At 38.0% G+C, this 26,668-nt stretch overlaps 1 protein-coding gene across 3 annotated transcripts in view; it reads left to right on the top strand.

Moving 5' to 3' along the window:
• Nucleotides 1-324: 324 nt before the first annotated feature.
• brwd1 (bromodomain and WD repeat domain containing 1) overlaps nt 325-26,668 on the top strand; it is a 1,114,631-nt gene continuing 1,088,287 nt past the window's right edge. For all 3 annotated transcript variants that reach the window (XR_015508883.1, XR_015508882.1, XM_087283468.1), the window contains exons 1-15: nt 325-518; nt 622-680; nt 786-815; nt 1,022-1,081; nt 4,989-5,139; nt 5,235-5,330; nt 10,932-11,092; nt 13,475-13,696; nt 20,917-21,017; nt 21,730-21,800; nt 21,896-21,996; nt 22,089-22,129; nt 23,776-23,877; nt 23,962-24,115; nt 24,401-24,535. Coding sequence is in view for 1 of the 3 variants with exons in the window: in XM_087283468.1 (XP_087139594.1) it covers nt 470-518; nt 622-680; nt 786-815; nt 1,022-1,081; nt 4,989-5,139; nt 5,235-5,330; nt 10,932-11,092; nt 13,475-13,696; nt 20,917-21,017; nt 21,730-21,800; nt 21,896-21,996; nt 22,089-22,129; nt 23,776-23,877; nt 23,962-24,115; nt 24,401-24,535 (1,533 nt within the window). In the remaining 2 variants the exon portion in view is untranslated. The remainder of the gene's footprint in view (nt 519-621; nt 681-785; nt 816-1,021; nt 1,082-4,988; nt 5,140-5,234; nt 5,331-10,931; nt 11,093-13,474; nt 13,697-20,916; nt 21,018-21,729; nt 21,801-21,895; nt 21,997-22,088; nt 22,130-23,775; nt 23,878-23,961; nt 24,116-24,400; nt 24,536-26,668) is intronic.

Raw genomic sequence — 26,668 nt, 5'->3', positions numbered from 1 at the left:
GAGTATCGAGTTTTAGTTGTTTGCATATCTTCAAACATTATTCAAACCGACTACTTTATAGACAAAAGGCGAACGGTTCTGCTGTCGCCATTTCACGTGACGTCACACAGCAGCCGTCCGACATTGTTTCAGCACGAACGCGGGTTTTCGTTGTTCTTTGAGGAACTATTCGTTTGGAAAAACGTGAAAATCTAATGTTTTGAATTAGGCTAGGAGTTTTAAACCTCCGCGTGGCTTCTGTTTTGGTGAAGCGGACGAGCGGTTACACACACCCCTCCCCCTGCTTCCGGCGTTCAAGCGGAAGTAGCAATGAGCTCAGGCCTCATACTTCCAATGGCGACCGAAAACTGGCCGAACATAAAGCGGGAGCAATCGTGGAGGCGCACGAAGCCTGCAATCGACGTTAAATAATTATATAATTTACAAACTACACATAAAGTTCGTCTCCAAACACCGTAGTCTTTGAGCTATGGCCGATACCACAGCCAGAAATGGGAGTATTTCACCCCTCGAATCGGGTAAGCCACAAAAAGTAACATTTGGGGATGTTATTAACAGGTACTTTGATAGTTTCTGTGTCCTAAATGAAATACTAAACCCTCTCACCGTGTCCTTTCGCAGAGTTATATTACTTGATATCGCGCTATCTGAGCACGGGGCCGTGTCGGAAAGCGGCCGAGGTGAGTTGACTTTAGTCATCGAGACTTTTAATAAGAGTACAGTGTTTAAAATGATGCTCATCTGGACCAGAGCACTGAAACACCGCTCATTCTCATCTGTTGCAGGCTCTGGTGTGTGAACTGGAGGAAAATCAGGTGTGTTACTCGATTACTTCAGCCTTTATGTCCGTCCGTCAGTGTGTGTTTCTTTCCTTATGGATTGAATCACGGAATTGACAAGATCACACTCTTCATTAGCGCTCGCCTTGAACTTGTTTACATTTTACGCTGTTATTATCAGGATAACTTGGTCTTTTCGCCGTAATTCAACATATTTATTTTTATTATTTTTTTCCCGAAAGCTCCTTCCACGTCGGTTGGATTGGGAAGGAAATGAACACCCGAGATCTTATGAAGATTTGGTAAGTGTTTTGATTTTTTTTTTTTCTGGAACATGTGCATGTTGGCATGGCTTTAAATCTAACACGAGTTTATTTCATCATCAAATGTGTACTATTTTAAAAGACCGCCATGTTAAATGTTTTCTTTCGTTATTACATATATATAAAGGCGTAAAATATTTGACTTTAAATCGGGCTGTTGTGTCGCGAAATTAAACGTTGAGGGGTTTGTGTTTTGACTGCTTGTTTCAGTGCTGTATTGCAGTTAGGGTGGGGCCTCGTCGGGTTGTGGCTACGTCAGCATGTTAAATCAGCCAATCCGATATCAGGACTCCCTGTCTGATTTGTATTTTGCATGTGATCTGTTCTCTGATTGGCGGATAAGCTCACACGTTTTGCATAAACTCCTTGCACTCTGCCACATGAGACGAGCTTTTTATTTATGTTTTCCTGAAGGGTCGTGACCGTGGACAGTTTCGTTATGTGGCGTTAAGGTGTATAAATGTTCCTAATTTAACAATACGACAGATAAGCCTTAGATAAGTAGGTGTAATAGATAAGCATTGCTATTATTAGGGTCCCATGTAAGCTGTGTTATTATTTTTTCCCCCTTGTCTTTATGTAGACATTCATCTATATTCTGTTTTTAACAATAGTTTTTTTGTTCTATTTAAGTTTTTGTGGACTATTAAATGGCTAGTTAAATTTAACAAAAAAAATTGGACTAAATTTAAAAGAAAATTTTAATTGTTTAAAAATACAAACTATTTCTATTTTTCATTTGTTGTGAATATTTGATTTATTTCTGTAGTTTTAATAATTGTATTATAACTTTTACTACTTGATTTTAGATGAACTTTCTGCTGTACAAATATATAGTACCTTGTTTCTGTCTATTTCTTAAACATTTATGCTTATGGAAATTGTTTTTATTTAATAAATAATGGTACAAATATAGTAGTAAAATTATAATCGCAGTAATGATAATAAAAATATATTCAATATACAATGCTTCAGTATATGTTGCAAATGAAATGGCGACAATCATACACGTGGATCATGCAGTTTCAACATTTAAAAAAGATTTTTTAAATTAATATTTTGATTAGTTTTTGAGATCAATATTAGTAATGAAATAAATTTCAAACATTTAAATACATGCTGTTTTTAAGTCTATGTTCTGTTATTTTGTCCTTTTTTAACCACTGTAATTATAGGGTCCTATATTTTGCACAATACAGTTTGCCTTTAGACTCACGTTAAACTGTCTTATTTAATTTCCGAAACTTACCACTTTAATTGCTTACACATTGTGTAAAGATCTATTATTGTTTTTTAGGTTGATTCTAGATTCACTTATGGACATCACTCAAAGGAGAATTATTTTAAAATGTCAATTCTTCAAAAAATGGTAGAATAATTATCAGAACAAATTTTTCGATTAGTATCTTATTTTATGTATGTTAATAATATTGAGTTCTTTTTTAATATTTTAACTTTTTTTTTTTTTTAAGGATGCTTTCGCACTTAGACTTTTGTTTCAGAACCTGGTGCATTTCCCCAGTTAGCGCAGTTCGTTTGGCATATGTAAATCAAGCAATCATGCTCTGATCCGCGCCAAAATTATTGGTCCGAGATCGCCTGAATGAGGTGGTCTCGGCTCGATTGAAACAAACTCTGGAGTGGATCAATTGTAATGAGAAAGCAATAGGATCTGAGACAGGCTATATAGCAGTGTTTATTAAAATGTTCAATTCAATTAATCTTTATTTCAATAGCGCTTTTACAAAGTAGATTGTGTCAAAGCAGCTTCACATAGAAGATTATAGTAACTTAAAACAGTGTCAGTTCAGTTTTCAATGTTAAAAGTTCAGCTTAGTTCAGTGTGGTTTAATATTTAGTGCTTGGAGTTCAAACACTGAAGAGCATATCCATCGATGCGCAGCTCCACGGGTCTTGAACCATGCAAGCCAGTGGCGACAGCGGCGAGGGGAAAAAAAAACATCACCAATTGGCGAAATTGAAGAATTAAAAAACCTCGAGAGAAACCAGGCTCAGTTGGGCACAACCATTTCTCCTATGGCCAAAGTCTTGTGCAGAGCTGCAGTCTAGGTGCCAGAGGCTGGAGAGCGCTGGACATCCATCGTGGAGATAGGCATATATAGCTATATGAAGAGAGAATGATGAGTTGGGTGGGATGTCATTCCTACCAGTAAATGTGCGTTTCATGTAAAATACGAAAGTGAAAGCATGCTGAACTATCAGTGAGAGCTGTTTATCCGTTGGGAAAATTGACCGAACTTCAGTCTTAGATTGTCTGTTATTTCTCTCTGTAATGTAATGCATAATTCTATCCAACGGCTATGTATGAGAAAGTCTTACATCTGATTTTTTATCTGGTGACGACGGTGGGTGTCACCATTCAAAATAAAAGCACAGCTTTTCGCTCATAATGTCTCACTAGCCCCTTTCACACAGTGATACCAGTAAATTTCTGGAAAATTTCCGGAACGACTTTACCGGTATATTCAAAAAAGCGCTGTTCACACAGGCGAGGACGTTACGGAAATTTTCCTGAAAAGAGCATTCACACATCCATCGCGAAATGCCGGTAAATTCTGACATCATTAACCAGAAATGACCTCTAAACGGCTGCGCTTGTGTTTGTAAACATTTGACTACATTACAAACTCTTCGGGTGGATCAGTATTGAGTACAACTCTAATGAAAACATAGGGAAACATTTTGATATGTGTGTGTGCTGGCGCTATGGGCGCTCACGGGCACACGCAAAGCTTGAAGGTAAACAACGGATTATCATAAACATTTTATCGATAATTATTTACACAGCATTAAGAAGGAACATAGAAACATTATCTGACTAACATCTAGCAGCTAAAGGTGTCTGGAAATAATATTCAAAGGCTTTTATTCTCATAAACCGCGCGCACGTGAATGCGTCTGACTGTTGTGATTGGCTAAAGCAGGTGTCTCACGTCAGCCACGTTCTAGACGTGGACGCGCTTATTACGGCAATCTTCCTTCTGCATTCACACAGCGCAGCATTCCGGCAAATTACCGGTAATGTTACAACTTCTCTTTCCGGAAAATAGCCAGAACGAATTTACCGGTATTTTCAAAAAGGGCCTGTTTACACATACAACCTTTCCGGAAAATTGCTGGTAATTTTCCGGAAAGGTCTGTATGTGTGAAAGGGGCTATTGTTCATCGTCATAACTTCAAATAGGGACTCATGACAGCTGAGTGGGACTCTGCAAAATAAACAGTGAAACTGACCAATTTGAGAAGAGTTTACTCACACAAGACTTGTTTTAGCTCTTTTGGTCCGTTTAGAAACTTTGCCGTGTAAAAGCGAACCGCACCAAGTACAAAGAGCAACAATGTAACTATTTTAATCCCTGTTTCGGTATAAGAGTATCGATCCACAGGTGAGAAAGCACCCAAAGTGTTTATCTACAGTGTTTGTAAATTCTTCATCTGTTTTTGCCTTGAAATATTTTGGGAAGCAGATAAAGCTCCCTGAGAGCTCCCTCATCCTCCATTGAACGCAACGTTTCCCAACTGAGATGTCCAGAAAAATACCCCGAAACATACTCGAAGCAGTCCTTCAGTGGTTAAATCGGAGAATACATTTGAGACAGACCACTATTAAATTCTGTCGCATAATTGTGATTGGATAGTGTCTGCGCTAGTATTCACATAAACTAATCTAATTGGTTGACACCGGCGTTAAAAATTGAAAAGTTGAAAATTTCTCAACTTTTGGAGCAATCAACAGACCCAACTTGACTCAATGATAACTAACCCATAATTAATTTCGTTACTGAAAGTTGAAAGTTCGTTACTGATAGTTGAAAACTATTGGGAAGCAGATATGAAAATGAACTTAAATCTCTCCCTTTGATAGGTCACAGCCAACAGGCATATTGCACCAGACCACCTTTTGCAGATATGCAAGCAAATCGGTCCGGTTCTGGACCGAGAGGTCCCGTCTGGTGTGCCAGGAGTGCACTCTCTACTGGGGGCCGGGAGACACTCTTTACTCCGAACATCAAAAGGTGAGATCAGGTGATTCAGACCCACAGCATTGGATAGTTCCTCAGTTATCCAAGTCTAATTGTCACCACTATCTGCTTTCTCTCAATATCTCCAGACTGCTGCGCTAGCAGATGGAAAACCTCTACATTCGCAGCCCTTCACAGAGGGAGACCACCAGAGAGGCCTTTAAACTGCAAGGATGCAAATATTGGTGAGTATCTTTAGCAGGGTTCGATCAGGTGCTGGAAATCCTTGAAAATGCTGGAATTTTAATCTAGTGTTCCAGGGTTTAAAAAATGCTTCGATTTTGGATGAAGTGCTTGGAAATGTCATGTTCATAATAACCTGTCTTACTAAATGGGTAATAATAATGATAACAGTTGATACCTTGATCCTGAGATTAATTTGGATTTAAAATATCCCAGCACAAAAAAAAAACTTAGATGAATGGCTTTACCAAAGTTTTAGTTTTACTATTGGGTAACTAATTTTAGTGCCATAATAGTTAAATATTTAAAAGTCTTTAAAAAAAGAGAACAATGGTATTGTGGCAAATATGCCATCCTAAATGGTTCCTTAGAAAAGTACTGGAAAAGACTCTGGATATTGGAGAAATAGGCAAAAATAGTTTATTCTTAAGCATATTGTGGATGAAGGAAAACACTTAGTAACCTTGTTATGCAGTAATTGCTTGTATGAGGGACTCATATCTAGGAAGTGAGGAAAAACCATTAATGCACCCTGAGGAACTGAGTGGGAAAAAAGGATGCTGCATAGCGTCGTGAACATTGATGTTAGAAAATTATGCAAGATGACATTGTCCGTCTGACTCATTGAAGATATGTCTAACGTTTAGGGATGTAACGGTATCAGAATTTCACAGTTCGGTAATACCTCGGTATGAATGTCACGGTACGGTATTTATTGAATCATTTACAGGAAAAAACAAAACTTATGAAAATACTCCAAAAAAGTGCCAAAAGTATCAATGACATACAAATTAGCCATCTATCTGTTAGCTTTGAAACAGAAACTTCAATTTTAATAACAAAAAAAATATTAAACCATGTAAAAAAATAAAGTTTCAATTTAGTATTGTTGAAAACTCATCACATTCAACATTTAATCACTCACTCACTTAGATAGAGATGGGTTTAAAGGTAAATTATTATATAAATATAATCTGGTAAAAGCTGGTATCTCTAGGTATTTACAATGTCCCTTGCAACAGAAAAAACCCTCTCATTTGGGACTGAGGTTTCTGGGACAAGAGAGATATGACTTGGCCCAGGTTGACAGCAGTGGGTAACGTTGTGCATTGTCTTTCCCCCACTTGAGAGGACTAACCATGAGTGAGATAGAGGTCTCATGTCTGCATCAATCTGAACAGTGTGCTGACAACACCGCTATTCAGTACGCGCGCGACAACACAGCTGATAAGAACTCGCGCGACAACACCGCTATTCAGTACGCCTGCGGCGACAACACCCGCTTTAGAGTTTTCCAGCTCTTTTTCATCCCCGCTTCTAGCAGCACACTCCATTTCCGCATTACTGGATCTGTAGCGACAACAGACCGCAAGGGATGATGGTCAAGCATGGGCTGATGGGAATTGTAGTTTTCGCTACCTCCCGTTCGCTTCATTCGCCTGAGCAAATTTTCACAGAAGACCTATAGTTTTACCGAGTCATGCGACTTCGGTAATATCGAAAAAAATTATTATTGCGGTATGACGGTATTTACAATACCGTTACATCCCTACTAACGTTACATGACATAGTTTGCACACTTGATGCTTTTTGTTCGATTTAAATACTACTTAACTGAATTCTAAATCAGCTTGTGACGTTTTGATTCATCTTATAGCTGGTTTGTTTGGGCCTTCATGGGTTATAACAGTTAAATCATGACTTTAAAGGGTTAGTTCACAATAAAATGAAAATTCTGTTATTAATTACTCACCCTTACGTCATCCCAAACCCCCGGAGACCTTTGTTCTTCTATGGAGTGCAGATGAACAAATGTTAGTTGAAACCTGATAGCTCCCTCATCAAAAATACCCCGAAACATACTCGATGCAGTCTATATGCCTACAGTGGTTAAATCTGAGAATACATTTGTGTGCACGTAAAACAAAAGTGATGACTTTTCAGTAGTTTCTTTTAGTCAGTAGAGAGTATACACTTTCATGATGCAAGCCCACAATTTCCTCTGTTTGAAACAAAGCACTGGTGGATCATATGTAATGACCCATTCACATGACATTGTAATCGTCATGAGTGATCACAAAGCACTGGGTGACTTCCAACTATGATAGTAAGCTTTCCCCCATTTTGACAGACCGCTGTTCAATTCTGTTGCATGATTGTGATTGGATAGTGTCTGCGCTAGTATTCACATAAACTAATCTAATTGGTCGACACCTGTGTTGGCAATTGAAAAGTTGAACATTTCTCAACTTTTGCAGCAAACAACAGACCCAATGTGACTCATTGATAACTAACCCATAATTCATTTAGCCAATGCTTGAAGCCACTCTATTAAAAGTCAATGGAAAGTGAAACGCAGAGGGCCACTCTGCCACTCTGCAAGTTTACGAGCTGTGTATGTGCACGAGTCTGTGTCACAAGCTATGTGTGTGCGCTTAGCGCGACCCTCCACTAAGTGTGAAGGCTTTTTTACTTGTTGTGCTCGTCGTTGTACTTTTGGCCGAAAACACAAGCATTTCTCATGTGAAATTGTCAACTGTGCAGACCGACTAATATCGGAAAATAAAAAAGGTTGGTCAGTTAAATTATGCTACCGTAAGTAATGTTTGTTCATTCATTCCTTTTCTTGTCTGCTTAGTCCCTTTATTAATCCGGGGTCGCCACCGCGGAATGAACCGCCAACTTATCCAGCAAGTTTTTACACAGCGGATGCCCTTCTAGCCGCAACCCATCTCTGGGAAACACCCACACACACATGCACACACACACTCATACACTACAGACAATTTAGCCTACCCAATTAATCTGTACCGCATGTCTTTGGACTGTGTGGGAAACTGGAGCACCCGGAGGAAACCCACGCGAAGGCAGGGAGAACATACAAACTCTACACAGAAACGCCAACTGAGCCGAGGTTCGACCCAGCGACCTTCTTGCTGTGAGACGACAGCACTACCTACTGCGCCACTGCATTGCCTAAGTAATGCTTATTCAGCAATAATTCTCCAGTATCGATAGCTGAACCGCTAACGTCAGAGCTTATCGATACTTTCGATTTTTTATAATTTAGCACCGATACCAATGAAGTACCAAGTTTCGGTACCCATCTTTAGTACAAATGTGAGACTTTATACACATCAGCTGCCGACCGGACGTTTTTAGCATCCTCCTTGTGCATACATAATGGGTTATTTTGCGTTCTAAGAAAAAGGTCTATAGAAATAAAGATGAATGAAATCCCGATTCAATCACCGTTGGCATATGGTTTGTTTTGAGAATGTTTTGGGTATTATTCTGGACTTTGAAAGAGTTGAGAAGCTTGCTGTCTATTAGAGCTGCACAATTAATCTATTAGAGCTGCACAATTTAAAGATCGCGATCTCGATTCGACCCCCTAGACCAGGGGTCTCAAACTCGCGGCCCGCGGGCCATTTGCGGCCCTCAGTGCAATATTTTGTGGCCCGCGCCGACCGCTGTACACTGACAGAATCAGCGGAGCGCTCCCCGCTCCGCTGATTCTATCCGTACACAGCGGTCACTGGGATTCCCCCGCCCGCCGTGTAAACAAAGGGTCGGGGATGCCGGTGACGTCACCACGCACCCCGCTTCTTTGTTAGACGCTGTGACGGGCGGGAAGTGACGGGAGAGAACTCGCGCCGGCCAGAACCAAGGTAAGCTGTTCCCGCCCCTGCCTGCCACTTAGCTACCTATCTGCAGCCTGCCACCTACCTAGCTACAGCCTGCATCTTATATATATTATAGGTAGATACAGACTGGTACAGACTGATGTGACTGGAGTGGGGTGGGGGTGTTTTATTTATACATGTATACGCCTTTTTTTAGGTGAGGGCAGGCACGTGCACACATAGGGCTCAACCTGTGCAGTGCACATGCCCTTTTTAGTCTTGGATAGAAAGTGCCCTTCCAAAATGATCAAAAGTAGCCCCGCAACGCGGCACACCTTCGGTCCCGCCCTTCAGTAGGCGCGTGACAACACAGCTGATCAGTACGTGCGCAATAACACCGCTCTTCAGTACGCGCGCATCCACTCTGCAGATCTGCACCAATCACCCCCCCCCCCCCCCCTCCCCAAGTTCCATACTGAGGGTCTCAACTGCTTCCGCTCTAAAGCCAAATGTGGTTCAGATTTGTGAAAAGAAGCGCTGTCAAGTCTCTGGCAGCAAGGAGTAGGGAAAAGATGCCATGTTCAGAAGAACTGTTCATAATCTTCACTCAATGTTCTATTAATGTTCAGGACACTTCATGTTCAGAAGAAATAATTAAAACTGTTAATAATGACATTTGAGGACTTTTTTTTTGTGTAATCCCTTATGCGGCCCAGCCTCACCCAGACTTTGCCTCCTGCGGCCCCCAGGTAAATTGAGTTTAAGACCCCTGCCCTAGACGATCTTAATCCAGCATTTCTACGATTCTGCCAATCATATTGTCAAGTTCAGGAGAGAAGAAAAGGCGGCTGCACAAGTCTGTTTATTGTTTCACATACGTTGCTCAGTGACACTGACACCTCCAACTGATGTTGAATGAGTCACTATGTATTTATAAGGTATAATTCAACTAAAAATGTCATTTTTTGTCTTCATATAATGATGTTTTCGCAGCCGGGAAATTACACGTGACGTGAGCTTCTGGCCGTGAGCTGTTATCACAGAGAGGGCGCGTGCGCGCGCTCTACTTGATAGATGCACGCTTCTACTTTAGTGAACAGAACCTGCATATGTTGCAAATAACAGGTTATAAAGTTGTAAATAATATTCAGTTCGTGGCACAGAGTGATCGTTTGGGAGCCGCGCGAAGTATGAACAAGCACTTAGCAGTCAAAATGAAACCGAAAGTGTGCACTTCATTTAAATAATCATATCGCATTTTAGAGTTATGATTAAGTCAAGCATTAGATGTTTTTTTTCTTTCATAGCGAACCCACAGTTGTGCATGAAAATAAGTGTTTACAATGTCAGTATAACTACTCTAGCCTTTGTTGTTGTTGAATATAGTCTGATAATGGCAAATGTCTGATTTTTTTATGACCGAATGCAAGCAAATATCTCCTCAAACATAATAATTTAACATCATAATTATTATAAGTAGAATAGAATTATTTATAAAAACCAGTAGACCACATAATATTATTATCGATGTTGTGCCATGTGTTTGTTTTTACCATACCTTTATTTAACATATACAGAATCGTGAGAAAATCGTGATCTTTATTTTAAGCAAAAAAATCGCGATTCTCATTTTAGCCAGAATCATGCAGCTCTACTGTCTATGGAAGATGACAGCTCTCAGATTTCATCAAAAATCTCTTCATTTGTGTTCTGAAGACGAAGAAAGGTTCCAGCGTAAGGGTGAAATAATGAATAATTGAATTTTCATGTCTTTGTGAACTAACCCTTTAAAGCAATGAGGATAAAGTATAAGAATACTTCCAGAACCAGCTCTGGTCAACGCGTGGGGTGGCAGTAATGTCCAATCTTATGTATTCGAGTATGCAAATTGGGGCACACTTTCATGACTTCATGTCTTGGCAGAAATGGAGCTTAAACGTCAAGTGTTCTGAGTGGGTTTCCTATCTTTCTTTGTAGTGGAGGTGTGCCGAGGCAGAGAGCTCACAGGAGCCCAGCGCTTCAGCTCCATCAACCCTGTCAGCAATTATCAGCACATGAAGATGCACAGGAGGATCCTGGGACATCTCTCTGCTGTGTACTGTATCGCCTTTGATCGAACAGGTTCCAGGATTTTTACGGTGAGCATCAAAAATCTGTTGGACTTCCCTGGGCCTTTGTTTTGGATCTTGACTAGAGATAATAATGATTAATCACTGATCAATAACCAAGATCTATTGATGGGATTAAAGGATTAGTTATTTTCGGAGTGAAAATTTCCTGATTATTTGCTGAAGGACAAAGTATTATTGACTCTGACCGAATTCAGAGTTGTAGGTAAAGTCTAAAAGGGAGATATCTGTGGCTGGAAGTTAATAAGAATTATTTTTATTATTACAGTAATACAACAATAATTACTGTTTTTGCTTGGGTTTAGAGTTGGGGTGGGGGTAGATGTTAATAAAATACAATTAATGGGAAATGTAATAAATAATATAAATAATTCTAGTTAACATCTGGCAGCAGCTGTATTCCTTCTAGCAACAACCAGGATAGAATTGTTGTTCATAACTCATCCAGTTGTTCTTGTCATTGCAAGTCTGTAAGCTCAAACTACATCTAAATTAGGTTGTTTCATTTTAAGATATGAATCTGATACTGAACGCATGGAGCAACTGGTATTTTTGGTAAAAGTAGTATTGAATCGGGGAAAAAGATTTATCTGAATTTTAAAAGTGTTATATAATCTACAGTGCATCTGGAAAGTATTCATAGCGCCTCACTTTTTCCACATTTTTTTATGTTATAGCTTTATTCCAAAATGAGTTAAACTCATTTATTTCCTCAATTCTACACACAATACCCCATAATGACAATGTGAAATGTTTTTATTTTTTTGAAATAGTTGCAAATTTATTAAAAATAAATAACCTGAAAGATCACATGCACATAAGTATTCACAGCCTTTGCTCAATACTTTGTTGATGCACCTTTGGCAGCAATTACAGCCTCAATTCTTTTTGAATATGATGCCACAAGCTTGGCACACCTGTCTTTTTTGGCCATTCCTCTTTGCAGTACCTCTCAAGCTCTATACGGTTGGATGGGAAGCGACGGTGTACAGCCATTTTCAGATCTGTCCAGAGATGTTCAATAGGATTTAGGTCTGGGCTCTGGCTGGGCCACTCAAGGACATTCACTGAGTTGTTGTGAAGCCACTCCATTGATGCTTTAGTGGTGTGCTTTGGGTCATTGTCCTGCTGGAAGATGAATCGTTGCACCGGTCTGAGGTCAAGAGCACTCTGAAGCAGGTTTTATTCAGGATGTATCTGTACATTGCCTGGTGATGAGCGATGCCTGGTTCTCTCCAAAAGTGTAACACCTTGCATTCACTCCAAAAAGTTCAATTTTAGTCTCATCCGACTAGAGAATTTTGTTTCTTATTATCTGAGAGTCCTTCAGATGACTTTTGGCAAGTTCCAGGCAGGGAGTGTCTTCCGTCTGGCCACTCTACCATACAGGCTTGATTGGTGGATTGCTGCACTGATGGTTGTCCTTCTGTAAGGTTCTCCTCTCTCCACAGAAGAAGCTCAAACAGAGTGATCATCGGGTTATCAATCACCTCATTGCCTAAGCCCCTTTTTCCCGATCACTCAGCTTAGATGGCCGGCCAGCTCTATGAAGAGTCCAGGTGGTTCCACTTACGGATGATGGAGGCCACTGTGCTTATTGGAACTTTCAGAGCTGCAGAATTTTTTCTGTAACCTTCCTCAGCCGTGTGCCTTGAGAAAATCCTTTCTCGGAGGTCAATCTTGGAGGATAATTCCTTTGTCTTCATGCTTGGTTTATGCTTTGACAAAGCACTGTCTACCCGGGGACCTTATATAGACAGGCATCAAAGACATGATGCCTTTTCAAATCATGTCCAATCAGCTGAATTGACCACAGGTGAACTCCAATTAAGCTGCTGGAACATCTCAAGAATGATCAGTGGAAACCGAATGTAGCTGAGCTCAATTTAGAGCTTCACGGCAAAGGCTGACAATACTTATGTACATGTGATTTTTCAGGTTTTTTTATTTTTAATAAATGTGCAAGAATTTAAAAAAATATTTTTTCTTGTTGTCTTTATGGGGTATTGTGTGTAGAATTTTGAGGAAAGAAATTTAATTTAATCCATTTTGGAATAAGGCTGTAACATAAAATGTGGAAAAAGTGAAGCGCTATGATTACTAAAACTGTATCACTTTACACACTGAAATAAGTCCAAAAACAGCCTGATACCTTCTTCAAATCTACAAAGGTATGTTTTTGTACTTTTTAGTGACTAATTTGTTGACCTTGTACTAATATATACTTTTAAAATTCTTGTTTGAAGAGCCAAATTCTTAATAACCAGTTCCTCTGAAGTAAACAATTTAAAAGATTAAGGTTAACGATAAGTTGGCTGTTTATTTAAATGATGATCGTTCATGGAAAATTAACATCCCTAATCTTGGGCCTGTTTATTTCCTGGCTCTCAGGGTTCCGACGATGCCTTGGTGAAGATCTGGTCCTCGTTTGACGGAAGGCTTCACTCCACTCTCAGAGGACATTACGCTGAGATATCAGACCTCGCTGTTAACTTTGAGAATACTCTTATTGCGGCGGGGAGCTGCGACAAAACCATTCGAGTCTGGTGCCTTCGTACATGTGCCCCAGTGGCAGTCCTGCAGGGCCACAGTGGGTCTATTACCTCTTTACAGGTGAGAGAGCTTAAGTATTTTACTGTATTTTTCATGGGATGCCTTTACGGGTGGGTACCAATACTCGGCACTTTATTGATACTGGTGCTAAGTTATAAAAGAGTGAAGTATGGATAAGCTCTGACGTTTACAGTTCTTCTATCCCTACTGGAGAATTATTGCTAAATAAGCGATACCTACAGCTGCATAATTTAACTGACTAACCTTGTCTAATTTGCAATATATCGCCTGCACTCTTTGCAATCTCACGTGAGAAATGTTCGTCTTATTCCGCCCAGTGCTTCCCACACATAGAGTTTACTTGTGCGGGTCGCCCAGGTATATTTAGTGACACTTTTTTTTTTTTTTTTACTATTATTAACATCCTATTACACATTTTGTATCCGCTCAGTATAACCAAACATCAAAGATTGATTAAGTAGTGGAAAATCTTCTCTCGTTTACCAGTTTCGTTCACGTGGTCTGCAGACCCACAGAGACGCACATTTTTGGGACTTCGTCTGGCCCAGGTTTCTAAATCCTAAAATGTCCGGGATTCAAATTTAGCTTTCACTTTCTAAAGCTCATATGCATTTTTTCCATTAGTTTAGATTCAGCTTTATTGTTATTACACATGTACACGTACAAGGCAACAAAATGCAGTTTAGGTCTAACCAGCAGTGCCATAGCAGCAAGTGCAGGATACAGGTATAAGTTATAAAGTGCAGTTATAGAAAAACTCTGGTGATATTTACAGATGGATGTACTATGAATATTATATAGAGGTTGTGTTAGCTATGAACAGATTTACAATGAGTGAATATATGTACAGGATGCTATTAATAATCAGTACTCTTTAATTAAAAACTACTTTCTGTCTGGTTTCATAGTCGACAGCGCGCACAGCCGATACAGAAAGAAAAAGTAGATAATAGATTAAACGGCTCCGAAAAACTTTGTTATATAAAAGTTCGTAAAGGTCCATATAACATCTAAACTGGCTGCAAAATATATGTACACCATTAGTAATGATTAATCAACGCATTTGCTTTATTTTAAAAAAATCTACTCGTTTTAATCTTGCAATTGATCATTTTTAGAGATATTCGTTCATTCATTCATTCATTCATTTACTTGTGGGCTTAGTCCCTTTCTTAATCCGGGGTCGCCACAGCGGAATGAAATGCCACTTTATCCAAGTTTTTTAAGCAGAGGATGCCCTTCCAGCCGCAACCCATCTCTAGGAAACATCCACACACACACATTCACACACACACTCATACACTACGGACAATTTGAGTTCATATTAAATGTACATATGAGTACATTAAAAATTTTTTTGGTGATCTTACCCTTGGCAGGTGTGCTTATGAGCTTTATCTATCCTAATAACAATGACACTAGCACTCTTGCTATACACTACCACCAATTTTGTATTATATTTATATCATTGTTGTTAATATTTTAAAGGAAGTGTAAAACAAAATAAACTGTAATTACAGTAATATAATACAGTTGAAGTCATAACATAATAGTTTTAATAACTCATTTCTAATAACTGATTTCTTTTTCTCTTTGCCATGATGACAGCACATAATATTTTACTAGATCTTTTTAAGATACTAGTATTCTGCTTAAAGTGCAATTCAAAGGCATAACTAGGTCAACTAGGTAAGTTAGGGTAATTAGGCAAGTCATTGTTTAACAGTTTGTTCTGTAGTCTATTTCAAATATATTGCTGAATCGGGCTAATAATTTTGACCTTAAAATGGGTTTAAAAAATTAAAACTGCTTTTATTTTAGCCAAAATAAAACAAATAAGACTTTCTCCAGAAGAAAAAATGTTATAGTAAATACTGTGAAAAAATCCTTGCTCTGTAAACAGAATTTGGGAAAGATTTGAAAAGGAAAAGAAATTCAAAGAAGGGAGAATCATTTTTTTGACTGTATATCTTCATTATATAACACTTGGTGTTACTTAACTTGGAATTCTGCCGTGATTGTTAAAGGTTCATGCAGTTCTTCTCATAGACCTGGGGCCTTATGTACGAAGACTTGCATGGAAATCATACTAAAACATTGCGTACGCACAAAGCTGTAAATGTGCGTACGCAAAAAAATCTGCGTACGCCGAATCTCACGCATATTCTGTTTGTACGTCTGAATGATCGTGAAACTGAGCGCAACATGCACGAGTGCAAAACCCCTCCCTGCCTCCTCCCCCGTATGAATATGCTAATGACTCTACTTTGGCAAAACCCAACGAAAAAGCAATGGCAAAATCAAGCAAAAAAAGAAACTTTGAACAGAATGTGAATTGAAGGTGCTGCTTTTGGAGGAAGACCAGAGGAAAACTGTTTTATTTGCAAGTTTGTCCTCTGGAATTAATAACAAAAGAAAAAATAGATTGGGGAGAGATTTATTATTATTATTATTATTATTATTATTATTTTTAATATAGTGGGGAGAGTTTAGCTGATGCGGTTAACTGAATATCGCACTGAGTGGATTAAAAAAGAAATATTGAGATCTATAGGTGTAAAATTTTATTTAGTCTTTAACAGCCTAAGTGGCGCAGCTCGTTAAACCCATGGCAACATCTTTTGACACGTTCAGATTTTGCCTATATAGTCTTTATCATGATAAAGACAAGTAGGAATCATTAATAAGTCTGTACATCAAATTTTATTTGCACACTTATTGAATGGAAATGTTTCTGATTCACGTATGCCAGTTCATCCTCAGATGGTGTCTTTATAGAAATGTGTGTGCAGTAGATCACTCCAATTAAATTGGGAAAAGAGGCGACCGCTACAAATTGCACTTTAATGTTTGGATGGTCAACTGTATGGTACGGAAACCTTATATACTAGACATGCGGATGAACCCATCTCATACAGCTGAGAAGACACTTTGTAGAGTGCAATTTAACACAACTGCCTCTAGGAGTCGCCAATGGCAATAACACAGACACACACAAAAAATGTGCGTACGCCAGCCATAAAGCTGGCGTGGAGCTGCGCACATTCCCACGTTCAGTTCGTTGCTAGTAAACCCAAACGTGAGCAATTCTGAGCGTGAAACCTGGCGTACGCAAAGTTTTTGTGCGTACGCAGCGTTGATACATGAGGCCCCTGAACTGAGAGTTTTTCAGATTCTCTTTTTATTTATTTATTTTTTGGGGTAACAAAGGAAAGGAGGGCATATTCAGTTTCATACCTCAATTGTTTTTTTGTCTTTTCTTTAGCTCAATCCTAGCCATGATGCAAGTTAGCAGAAATGAGAAAATAAATTATTGCAATGCGACCACAAATGAAGAGGCCACTGGAGCACATTCTTATTCTATGACAACAGTATCTATTATTTTTCTTCTGCTGTTTTGTGGAAATCGAGGTCACGTTGTACTGAGGACAGTAAATAAAGTGGGAGAACGAGAGAGAGAGAGGGAGGGGCAGGATTGGAAACGACTGAGAACCATGGTTCGAAATCTGTTTCACAGAAAATATCTTGCAGGTATTGCTGCTCTAAAAATATGGCCACAAAGAATTCTATTTACCATCTTCATATTCATGTATTTAATTGATTTTTAGTTGAATAATGACTGTTTTATAGGGCTGCACTATATATTAAAAAATTATCTTTATTGAGATAGTATTAAATCTCGTATTCATATCACAGATTAATTAATTTAATTTATTTGCCAAGCTGTTTAAAAGGTGCATACATAGGTTGTTTATCCAAATTTGACCAATTAGGTAGGCCCTTGCTGTTTTATACCATCTTTTCCAGTTGCCGCTGTAGATTTTTTTTGTATCAAGATGTCTTAAAACCACCAGAACAGGGTTATATATATATATATATATATATATATATATATATATATATATATATATATATATATATATATATATATATATATATATATATACACATACATATATACATATATATACACACACACACACACACACACACACATATATATATATATATATATATATATATATATATATATATATATATACACACACACATACACACACACACACACATATATATATATATATATATATATATATATATATATATATATCAGGGTTCAACGCTAAGGATTTTTTGTACTAGTCCGATCGGGCAAGTGGTTCAGATTTTTACTTGCCCTACCAAAATTTTCACTGAGCCCCACCAAAAAAAAAGGAAAATTAATAGCTGTTTTAGCCGCATATTTTAAATAATGTGTCAAAAATAAAGTCTGCGAATCTAGAATTTCAATACTTAAAAAAATGTTAATATAAGTGTTATGCAAACAAAAAGAGCAGTATAGAAAATGTGGAGGTATTTTATTGCGGATCGAAATTATTTACCAAAAAGTGGGTGACTTGTCAAACTGACGGCAAAGTTTGCAAAGCATCACTTAATTTTTTGTTGTTGCGATGTTCACACATAAATGCCTACTTCCAAGACGTTATAGAAACAGACATTTTCATTTAGCCTTATAATTTGATGCTGCTGCCATGTTGCTGTTTCTTCGCTGTACTGGTTGTTACCAACATCAAATCAGACAAGAGGAACCAGAAAGCAATATGGTGTTTACGACATCACAGAAAAGATAACATTTAAAGACTTAAAAGCACAAACTTAAAAAGCACGCAATTGACAAATAGTCGCAGACAAATAAATGTTAGTGACAAGGCAGCACTGTCCCAATCGGGCCATTAATGATCCTGTCTACTGTCCCAAGCGTCTCTCAAGCTGGCCCTGGGCCACCGGGCAGTCCTTATTGTTTAGCCCTGTATGTATGTGTGTGTGTGTGTATATATATATATATATATATATATATATATATATATATATATATATATATATATATATATATATATATATATATATAATTTGCAATGAATTTTTTCAAAGTGATTTTAAAAGGCAAAACAAGATTTATGGAAGCTGGAAATAAATTTCCTTTCCATACATACACACATAAAAATGTAAACTCTGTATAAAATAACTTTTTAGTAGGACGTGTCATATTCTTTTTGTATTTTAACATGTGTTTAGATATCCACATAAAATAAACTTTATTCATACATTTAAACCAGAGTTTTCTTTTAAAAACATCCTACCCTTATCAGTTCGCAATGAATCTTGGTACGTTCGAGGCCGGGAAGGATCCACTGGCTGCGTCCTTCATTACCTTGGAAACAAAGGGGTCATTTTGAGGCTGCGTTTAAAGGACCCTTGAAATGAGACAGGATCGTCTTGCCGCGATGACGCAGCGCACTTCGAATGCATACTTCGGAGAATGCAGTCTCTGAAATGAGACACAGCTTATAGAATCTGCAAGACGTCACTCGTATACTTTTGAATGGGAAAAAGTGTAACTGTCAATATGGCGAAGCCCCGCCTTCTAGCACAGGACCCAATCAGTGATTGCTTTATGGTAAATAAAGCCTGCCTTCTAGTACAGGAGCAGTTTTAGATCAGTTATCGCTTTAGAATGACAATTCTTTGGGGGAGGGGCTCGGACCAGTCGTGAGTTTCTGCAGATTTTGTGTGATATGAACATTTAGAAATGAAACTAAAGAGACGGATATTATTTAATTTTATAGGTTATTGGTAATATTAAACGTAATAATAAGCTTGGCAAGTAGTTTTGCAGAATTTGATGTTTCCCCATTCAAACAGAATCCACAAGCATACTGCCCGAGAGGCGTTACCGAGTGAAATGACATGCCTTAAAGGGACTTTGGCTCAAATGCATCAAATGAGAAGTCTTGGGAGGGACATGTCAGATACTTGTGAGCAAAAGATTGGTTGGAAGATTTGATAAGAAACAAGAATGAGGTGATGTCAACAAAATGATCTATTTCAAGCAGAAGTCATAAACTGCAAGCTTTAGATGTTAAATTTATTTTTGGAATTTTATCACTGTTTTGGAACACTATCTTATTGATATCCTTTAGACCAGGGCTATTTAATTAGTTTGTCATGGGGGCCGGTTCATGAAAAGCATCCCAAACGAAGGGCCGGAGAGATATGACTTGCTACATGAGTGATGACACAACAGCATATAAGAGCTCTTATGCTGTATATTTTGCTCCTTAAGACACCCATGTTGGCTTTTTCTACATTAAAATGTTAATATATTGTATTTTGAAACTACATAATATTACTGCATTGTACAATATACGTTTTTTTTTTTGTTTTTTTGTTTTTTTTTTACAAACATTCAAATGTTGCATTTCAGAGCACAACAAAAGCAGTGCTTTGCTGAAGTAGGCTTCTTCTACATTCAGACACATTCATATGTTTGAACTGCATAACAATTAGGGATGCAACAATTCTAGATTTTGGTTGTACGATTATATCTGAAGAATAATTGTGGTTTCACAGTTATCACGTCTAATGTAAATTCAAGCTTTTTATTAGGTAAGTAGCTATTTAGATTAACTGTTGTTGACATCTGCATACATCCATACATAATCATTTTAATAAAAATTCGTCTAACATATGTTTTGTTTTCATTGCACTAAAAGGCACGCACAACTCTCACCGTGAGATGTTTTCTGCTGCGTGCGCTTGTGCGGGCATATTGTCATATATTCTTACATTAGAAATAGCAAACTTGCAAGCGGAAAAGACGTGATATGGGAACGGCCGCTGCTAGTTAATCCTGTGTGCGTGCGTATTAGCCTCGGTGTACTTCAAACTTAAAACTAGCGCACCAGCAACTTGGCATTTTGCAGTGGTTTCGTTCCGTGCAACAGAAATGCGGCTTAGAGAAGACAATTAATAAACTGTGACGAATTAAAGCGCAGTTAATAGTGAAATCGGCTAATCGTTGTATCCCTATTTACGATATCAGTGCATTGCATAAAAAAGCCTTTTCTACAAACATGTTTTCGGCTGCCCGCACCACTCGCTTATGATGACTCGCGCTCTGTGCAGCCTTTAACTGCAGCTTGTGCTGTTGTTGAACAGACGCACGTAACTTCATTACTATAGCGGCCGTTTGTCGACTGAACGAAGTTTATTTTTGATGTCTTGGTCACACCGTTTGGAAGGCCGGAACAAAGTGCCTCGAGGGCCGGATTCAGCCCGCGGGCCACCAATTGAATAGCCCTGCTTTAGAACAATGTACTAATACTTGCATCTAAAAACATTATTTTATTTTAATAGAACCTTTTAACGTGTTCAGTTTAATTTCAACGGGTGCTTCTACTTCCTCTTTCTTTTTGCAGTTCTCTCCATTTGTCAAGGGCTCCAAAAGGTACATGGTGTCCACAGGAACTGATGCAACTGTCTGTTTCTGGCAGTGGGATGTAAATAATAATGAATTCAGGTGAGGATCTTTTAACACAGTGGTCCCCAACCTTTTTATCACCATGGACCGGTCAAGGGTGGTGGGTGTACCTAGATTGCTAGACGACCATCAACTGTTTTCTCAGAAGATGACAAGCTGACAAAACATTGCTGCAACTCTGATACAAGTTGCGTTTATGGAGAAAATTAGAAGCACTGCAGTGTTGGGGTGTTCTCTGTTTGTCTGATATAATTAGTCTACCGAAACGCGTATATTCCATTCCATGAAGCTGATCGGTCATTTCTTGTCATGCGACTTGCGGTGCGCTCATGGCATTCTGAAAAGATTTGATGTTTTCAACTCCCAATATGCGCGCTCTGATCTCAACATGCGTGCACAAACCGCACGCCTCTATTGGAAATAGCGACCTTTCACACAAAAAAGACGCCATATGTAAACAGTTTAATTTTGGGTGCTCAAGTGACCAAGATTTAGCCCAGAGAATACAGTCATTTTTCAAAATAAAAGATTTTTCAAAATAAAACACTGTTCAGACTTGGACAATAAATAAAATGGAAATAATTCCTAATTTATTGTGCGGGCCGGTACCAATTGATCCAAGGCCTGGTACCGGTCCACGGCCCAGGGATTGGGGACCACTGCTTTGACAGATTAGAAAGAAGTTTAAAAAGAACGACTCTGAGGTCAAACAATGAGTATTACAACTAATTTTTTGCCATTTATTTATTAGTGATCGTCAGCACAAGTTTACAGAGAGGCCGAGACCTGGTGTCCAGACCGTCTGCTCTTCCTTCAGCCCTGGTGAGATGGACTGAATTTTCAACTACTTGTCCTTTTTTATTCTTTGTATGTTTAGGGAAGGCTTTGTCAGTGCACATTTGTTTCTCTTCATACAGGTGGCATGTTCCTTGCAACAGGAAGCACAGATGATGTCATCAGGATCTACTACCTGGGCAGTGGCAGTCCAGAAAAACTAGCTGAGCTCGACTCTCACACAGTAAGAGCAACTGGCTTTTAGGAATAAACGAGTGAACAACAGATTTAGGGAATATAACAGGTGATTCACAGTGCTTTTGTTTTTATTTGTAGGACAAGGTGGACAGCATCCAGTTCTGTCATTCTGGGGAGAGGTAATATTGGTGGATTAGTGTCGTCTAATAATGCATTTTGTGACAGAAAAATAATTCAGCTTTATTCCAAAATGATTTGAAAGGCGTAATCATTGACTACAGTGGAAAATGTTATTTTTTGGATAGAAATGTTGTCTTGTTTCTATTCCATATAGAAAAAAAAGTTAAGAAGCAAAAAAGTTACAAAAAAAAAATGCGTTTTCAGAAAAAAAAGTCAAAATTAAGTGTTTTTTTTGTTGTTGTTTTTTTCAATGTCTCTTTTGTGCTGTTTGCATTTTTTTAATATTTGGCATAAATTTACTCCATATTTTGGACAGTTGGGTTCATATTCCTGTCGAATTTATCAAAAGTCAAAAGAGTAATTAAATTAATATGTGTACATTTAATATAGTTTTTACAGCAAAACAATAAAAGTTTTATGTTGGAAATTTAGTAAAAACTTGTCATATCATTTTAGTCGCAATTTTTTTTTTGTCTTAAAATCATAGAGAGACTGTAAGACGAGCAAAATAACATGCCACTGTAGTAAATTATTATTTTTTTTTAAATGTGTGTGTATATATAGTTGAAGTCAGAATTATCTCCCCTTTTAATTTTTTTTCTTTTCTAAATATTTCCCAAATGATATTTAACAGAGCAATGAAATTTTCACAGTATGTCTGATAATACTTTTTATTTTGGAGAAAGTCTTATTTGTTTTATTTCGGCTAGAATAAAAGCAGTTTTTAATAAGAAAAAAAAAAACATTTTAAGGTCAAATTTAAGCTATATATTTTTTAATAGTCTACAGAACAAACCATTGTTATACAAAAACTTGCCTAATTACCCTAACCAGCCTAATTAACCTAGTTATGCCTTTAAATGTCACTTTAAGCTGTATAGAAGTGTCTTGAAAAATATCTAGTCAAATATTATGTACTGTCATCATGGCAAAGATAAAATAAATCAGTTATTAGAGATGAGTTATTAAAACTATATATGTATGTGTATATATATATATATATATATATATATATATATATATATATATATATATATATATATATATATATTATTCAATTTACTTGATTTTTAAGAATTTGAAAATATTTAGACTAGAAACAAGATAAAAACTCAAAGTAAGAAAGTCATAAAACAGTATTATAATGAGCTATATGCACAGCTAATGTTTTTTAGCAAATGATGAACTTCTGGTGAAAGCTTTTTGTGACTGTTTACAGTTTCATAATTTCCATATATTAAGATATGCTGCAGAAAAATTGCATTGCATTTAATGCAGTGCTGCTTGTTTGGTCTTATACCCACTTTATATTGTATCTCAGTCAGGCAGTGATGACCACTGTTTTATAAAGAAATTAGATCTTTGACGCAGAAATTTTTGTATGGGATAACAATTCACTGAAATTAAAATGTGTGTGCAAATACCCCATTAGCACTCAACTGACACACAACATACATTATAAACTACAACAGACAAACATTTGAGAAGTATGGATGTTAGAGCTTGGCTATAACAAAATCAATTTCTCTCTTTTTTTTTTTATTCAATCTTCATTGTGATGAACTCAAATCTTTTAGTATGCTGTGTTCATATAATGTATGGCTAAAATAACAAGACGGTAAAATAATTGTGTGATTTGTCTTAGGTTTGTGAGTGGTAGTCGAGATGGCACTGCCCGCATATGGAGACTGCATCAGAGACATCAGTGGAAGAGCGTTTTATTGGACATGTCTGCCACTCTTCCAGGGTATGGAATAATGAACTCCAGCAGGTCATGGCACTTTTAACCAATCATTAATGAAGTTGCACCTTTTTTTTTTGTTTAACACAGGTCTGCACCTTTAACAGACGATGAAAATTTCTTCAAACCCAAAGTGACCATGGTGTCCTGGGATCGCCACGACAACACAGTCATTACCGCCGTCAACAATCATCTCCTCAAAGTGTGGAACTCCTACACTGGACAGCTGCTGCACGTCCTTAAAGTACGACTGCGCAGATCTGAAGATGTAGCTGAAGGAGAAGTTCACCGAAAAAATACTGTTCATTTTCCTGAAATAAAGCTCAAACTGTCTTTCAGCTTGGCAAACCTCTTGATCCATTTTCTTGCAAATTCAGTAGGCAGCCAATCAGTAGTTTTAAATTCTTGAGAGGTTTTCCTGGTTCGTGTAGAGTATGTTTAGTGAACTCCCTGAAATGACAGCTATTCATTTAAAAATAGAATGATATGTGATATAAAGCTGAATGGCTCTCTCTTTACTTGCTCGCAGGGTCATGAGGCGGAGGTGTTTGTTTTGGAGCCGCATCCCTATGACCCTCGCATCATGCTCTCTGCTGGTCATGATGGCAATGTCTTTGTATGGGACCTCATCAAGGGCACCAAAACCATGCATTACTTTAATATGGTAGAGTATCCTAATGATCTTTTAACCTTTTTTATTTTTGTAACTTTTATTTGCAGGCACTCTTAGTGCTCTCAAAATTGTGGGGGGCGCAATGCAGTTAGAACTCAAGGTGCACGAATAGTGTGCAAAATGCTCGCAGGCAATAGGCATAGGGTCGCTGGCTTTTAAAAAACATTTTTTTACAAAGTTGCCTCTCAACTAGGGATGCACTGATCTTGATTCTTGGATCGGATATTGCTTCGATACTGTATATTTTTGCTGGATCGGGTATCGGCCAGCTGGCACCGATCCAAATCCGATCTTGCTCGTGCGCTATATTCAGTGCAGTTTATAAGCCAACAAAAGGTAGCCTATTACCATAGATATGTACATTAGATGTCGCCTGGCCTGTTGTTGTCTATTGGACGGAATGCGTCAATAGCGCCGCCATCTTGGTACACGGTAGTGCTCCTTTGAAATGAATGCGGGACCAAGGTACAGTGGAGGACTGTGGCCATCCAATGCCAGAGATATACACGTACACACATATATCTATGATTGGGAGTTTTCCTGGATGTTAGTATGCAAGTATCAGTGACCACATGGACATTCCTGACAAAAAGCTTGTGTTTGTGTGTACAGAAATGTATTATTCACCCTCCCTGTTAAATTTGATCTAATCATGTCCTGAAACACACCTCCTCTTCTGCTTTCACTTCTCATACTGACGGAGGGAGCGATTCGTTTGTGAATGAATCACTCGAACGACTCGTTCACTAGCCGACAATAATACAAGTTTCTGGCGGCGCAGCATCTCGCTGTCATATTTCTTTTGCATTGTTTGCTGATTTTCTGCTTTGCCTTATGGTGAATGCAGTAAGTGACTGTATTATCATCAATAACGTTACCTGATTAGCACAAATGTTCAGAACATACAAAAACAGAAAAAAACTTAATATTACCTATGAAATGTTCTGCCTTTGTGCTTTGTTTTCTTTGTTTGCTCGTTACTACACCGTAGACAGCGCTAAAGTCCCGCATCTTCACGTAATAACACTGTCTTGACTAGTGCGGTTGAATGACATTTGTCCTGGGAGCACTGTACCAATGTGGCGGCGCTATTGACGCATACTCAGGGTCCCTATGCGATATCTAGTGTATATATCTATGGCCTATTACAAGGCACTAGAAAGTTGTCATGTAGGTCTACTGTATCCTAAATGTTCTGAAGCCGTTCTATAGTTTATTGTGAAGTACAGATGAATATTCAGATGCTTAAACTCATGTTCAGTGCTGCGCCTGTCAATCATTCTCCATTCATTCACAATTCAAACTGGGCGTCACTTTCATAACAACACGGAAAACTCTCCAAGACTATTTGTTCCTGTTAGTTTTTAATAATCAGTGGAGAAATGCATTTAGTTTTGCATTTAATGGGTTCAATGACATTAAATGGGTTCAATTGACCCGTAATATGTTGCCCATGTTGCACTGTGTCTGTTAGATCAGCAGATCACATTCGCAATACTGGAGTAAAGGATTATTATCTGCTGTTCACACACAAAGTAGGCCTACCTAAACCTTTAAACTAGAAAAGTCTCACTAATACATTGGAAAGATCCTCAGCGCACTGACTTTTGTCTTTTGTGCTGCTGTTTTGAAAGTGTCTGCAGATACCGGAGAGCTGCTCACTTTGTCTCAGTGATGCATCAATCGCTTCATCAAGCGCACCGGCTGCGCAGAAGCGACGTGCGCCGCTCCGTAAAGTTATTCTCATAAAGAGTTTGTGTTCTCTCTTCCTTCCGACTGATTTTATTCTTTCAAGGTGAATACGTTCAGTGCTGCTAGTAGTTTATAAAGCCTGGCTCAGTGTGGTCAAAGTAGTTGATTAAATTAATACAATTGAAGCTGACGGGAAAATGATTTGGCCTAAGATAGGCTACTCTGAAACTGTGAATATTTCATTGTCATTTTATTTATATTAATATTTTATTTAACAGACCTGTTTGTAAAATTGCGCGCTGAAGCATATTAGCGGGCCTTGTTTTGAATTTCACCTCAAATATTCTTGTATACTTTGTAGATAACTGACCAACAAAACAACATAATCAACAAATTATACCAATTGAAATAGGTTTTAAAAAGATAACTTTT

This window comes from Danio rerio, chromosome 15 (genome assembly GCF_052040795.2).
Source record: "Danio rerio strain M-AB ecotype USA chromosome 15, GRCz13ab, whole genome shotgun sequence".
NCBI classification, from domain to species: domain Eukaryota; kingdom Metazoa; phylum Chordata; class Actinopteri; order Cypriniformes; family Danionidae; genus Danio; species Danio rerio.
This window is presented reverse-complemented; position numbering and strand designations above follow the sequence as displayed.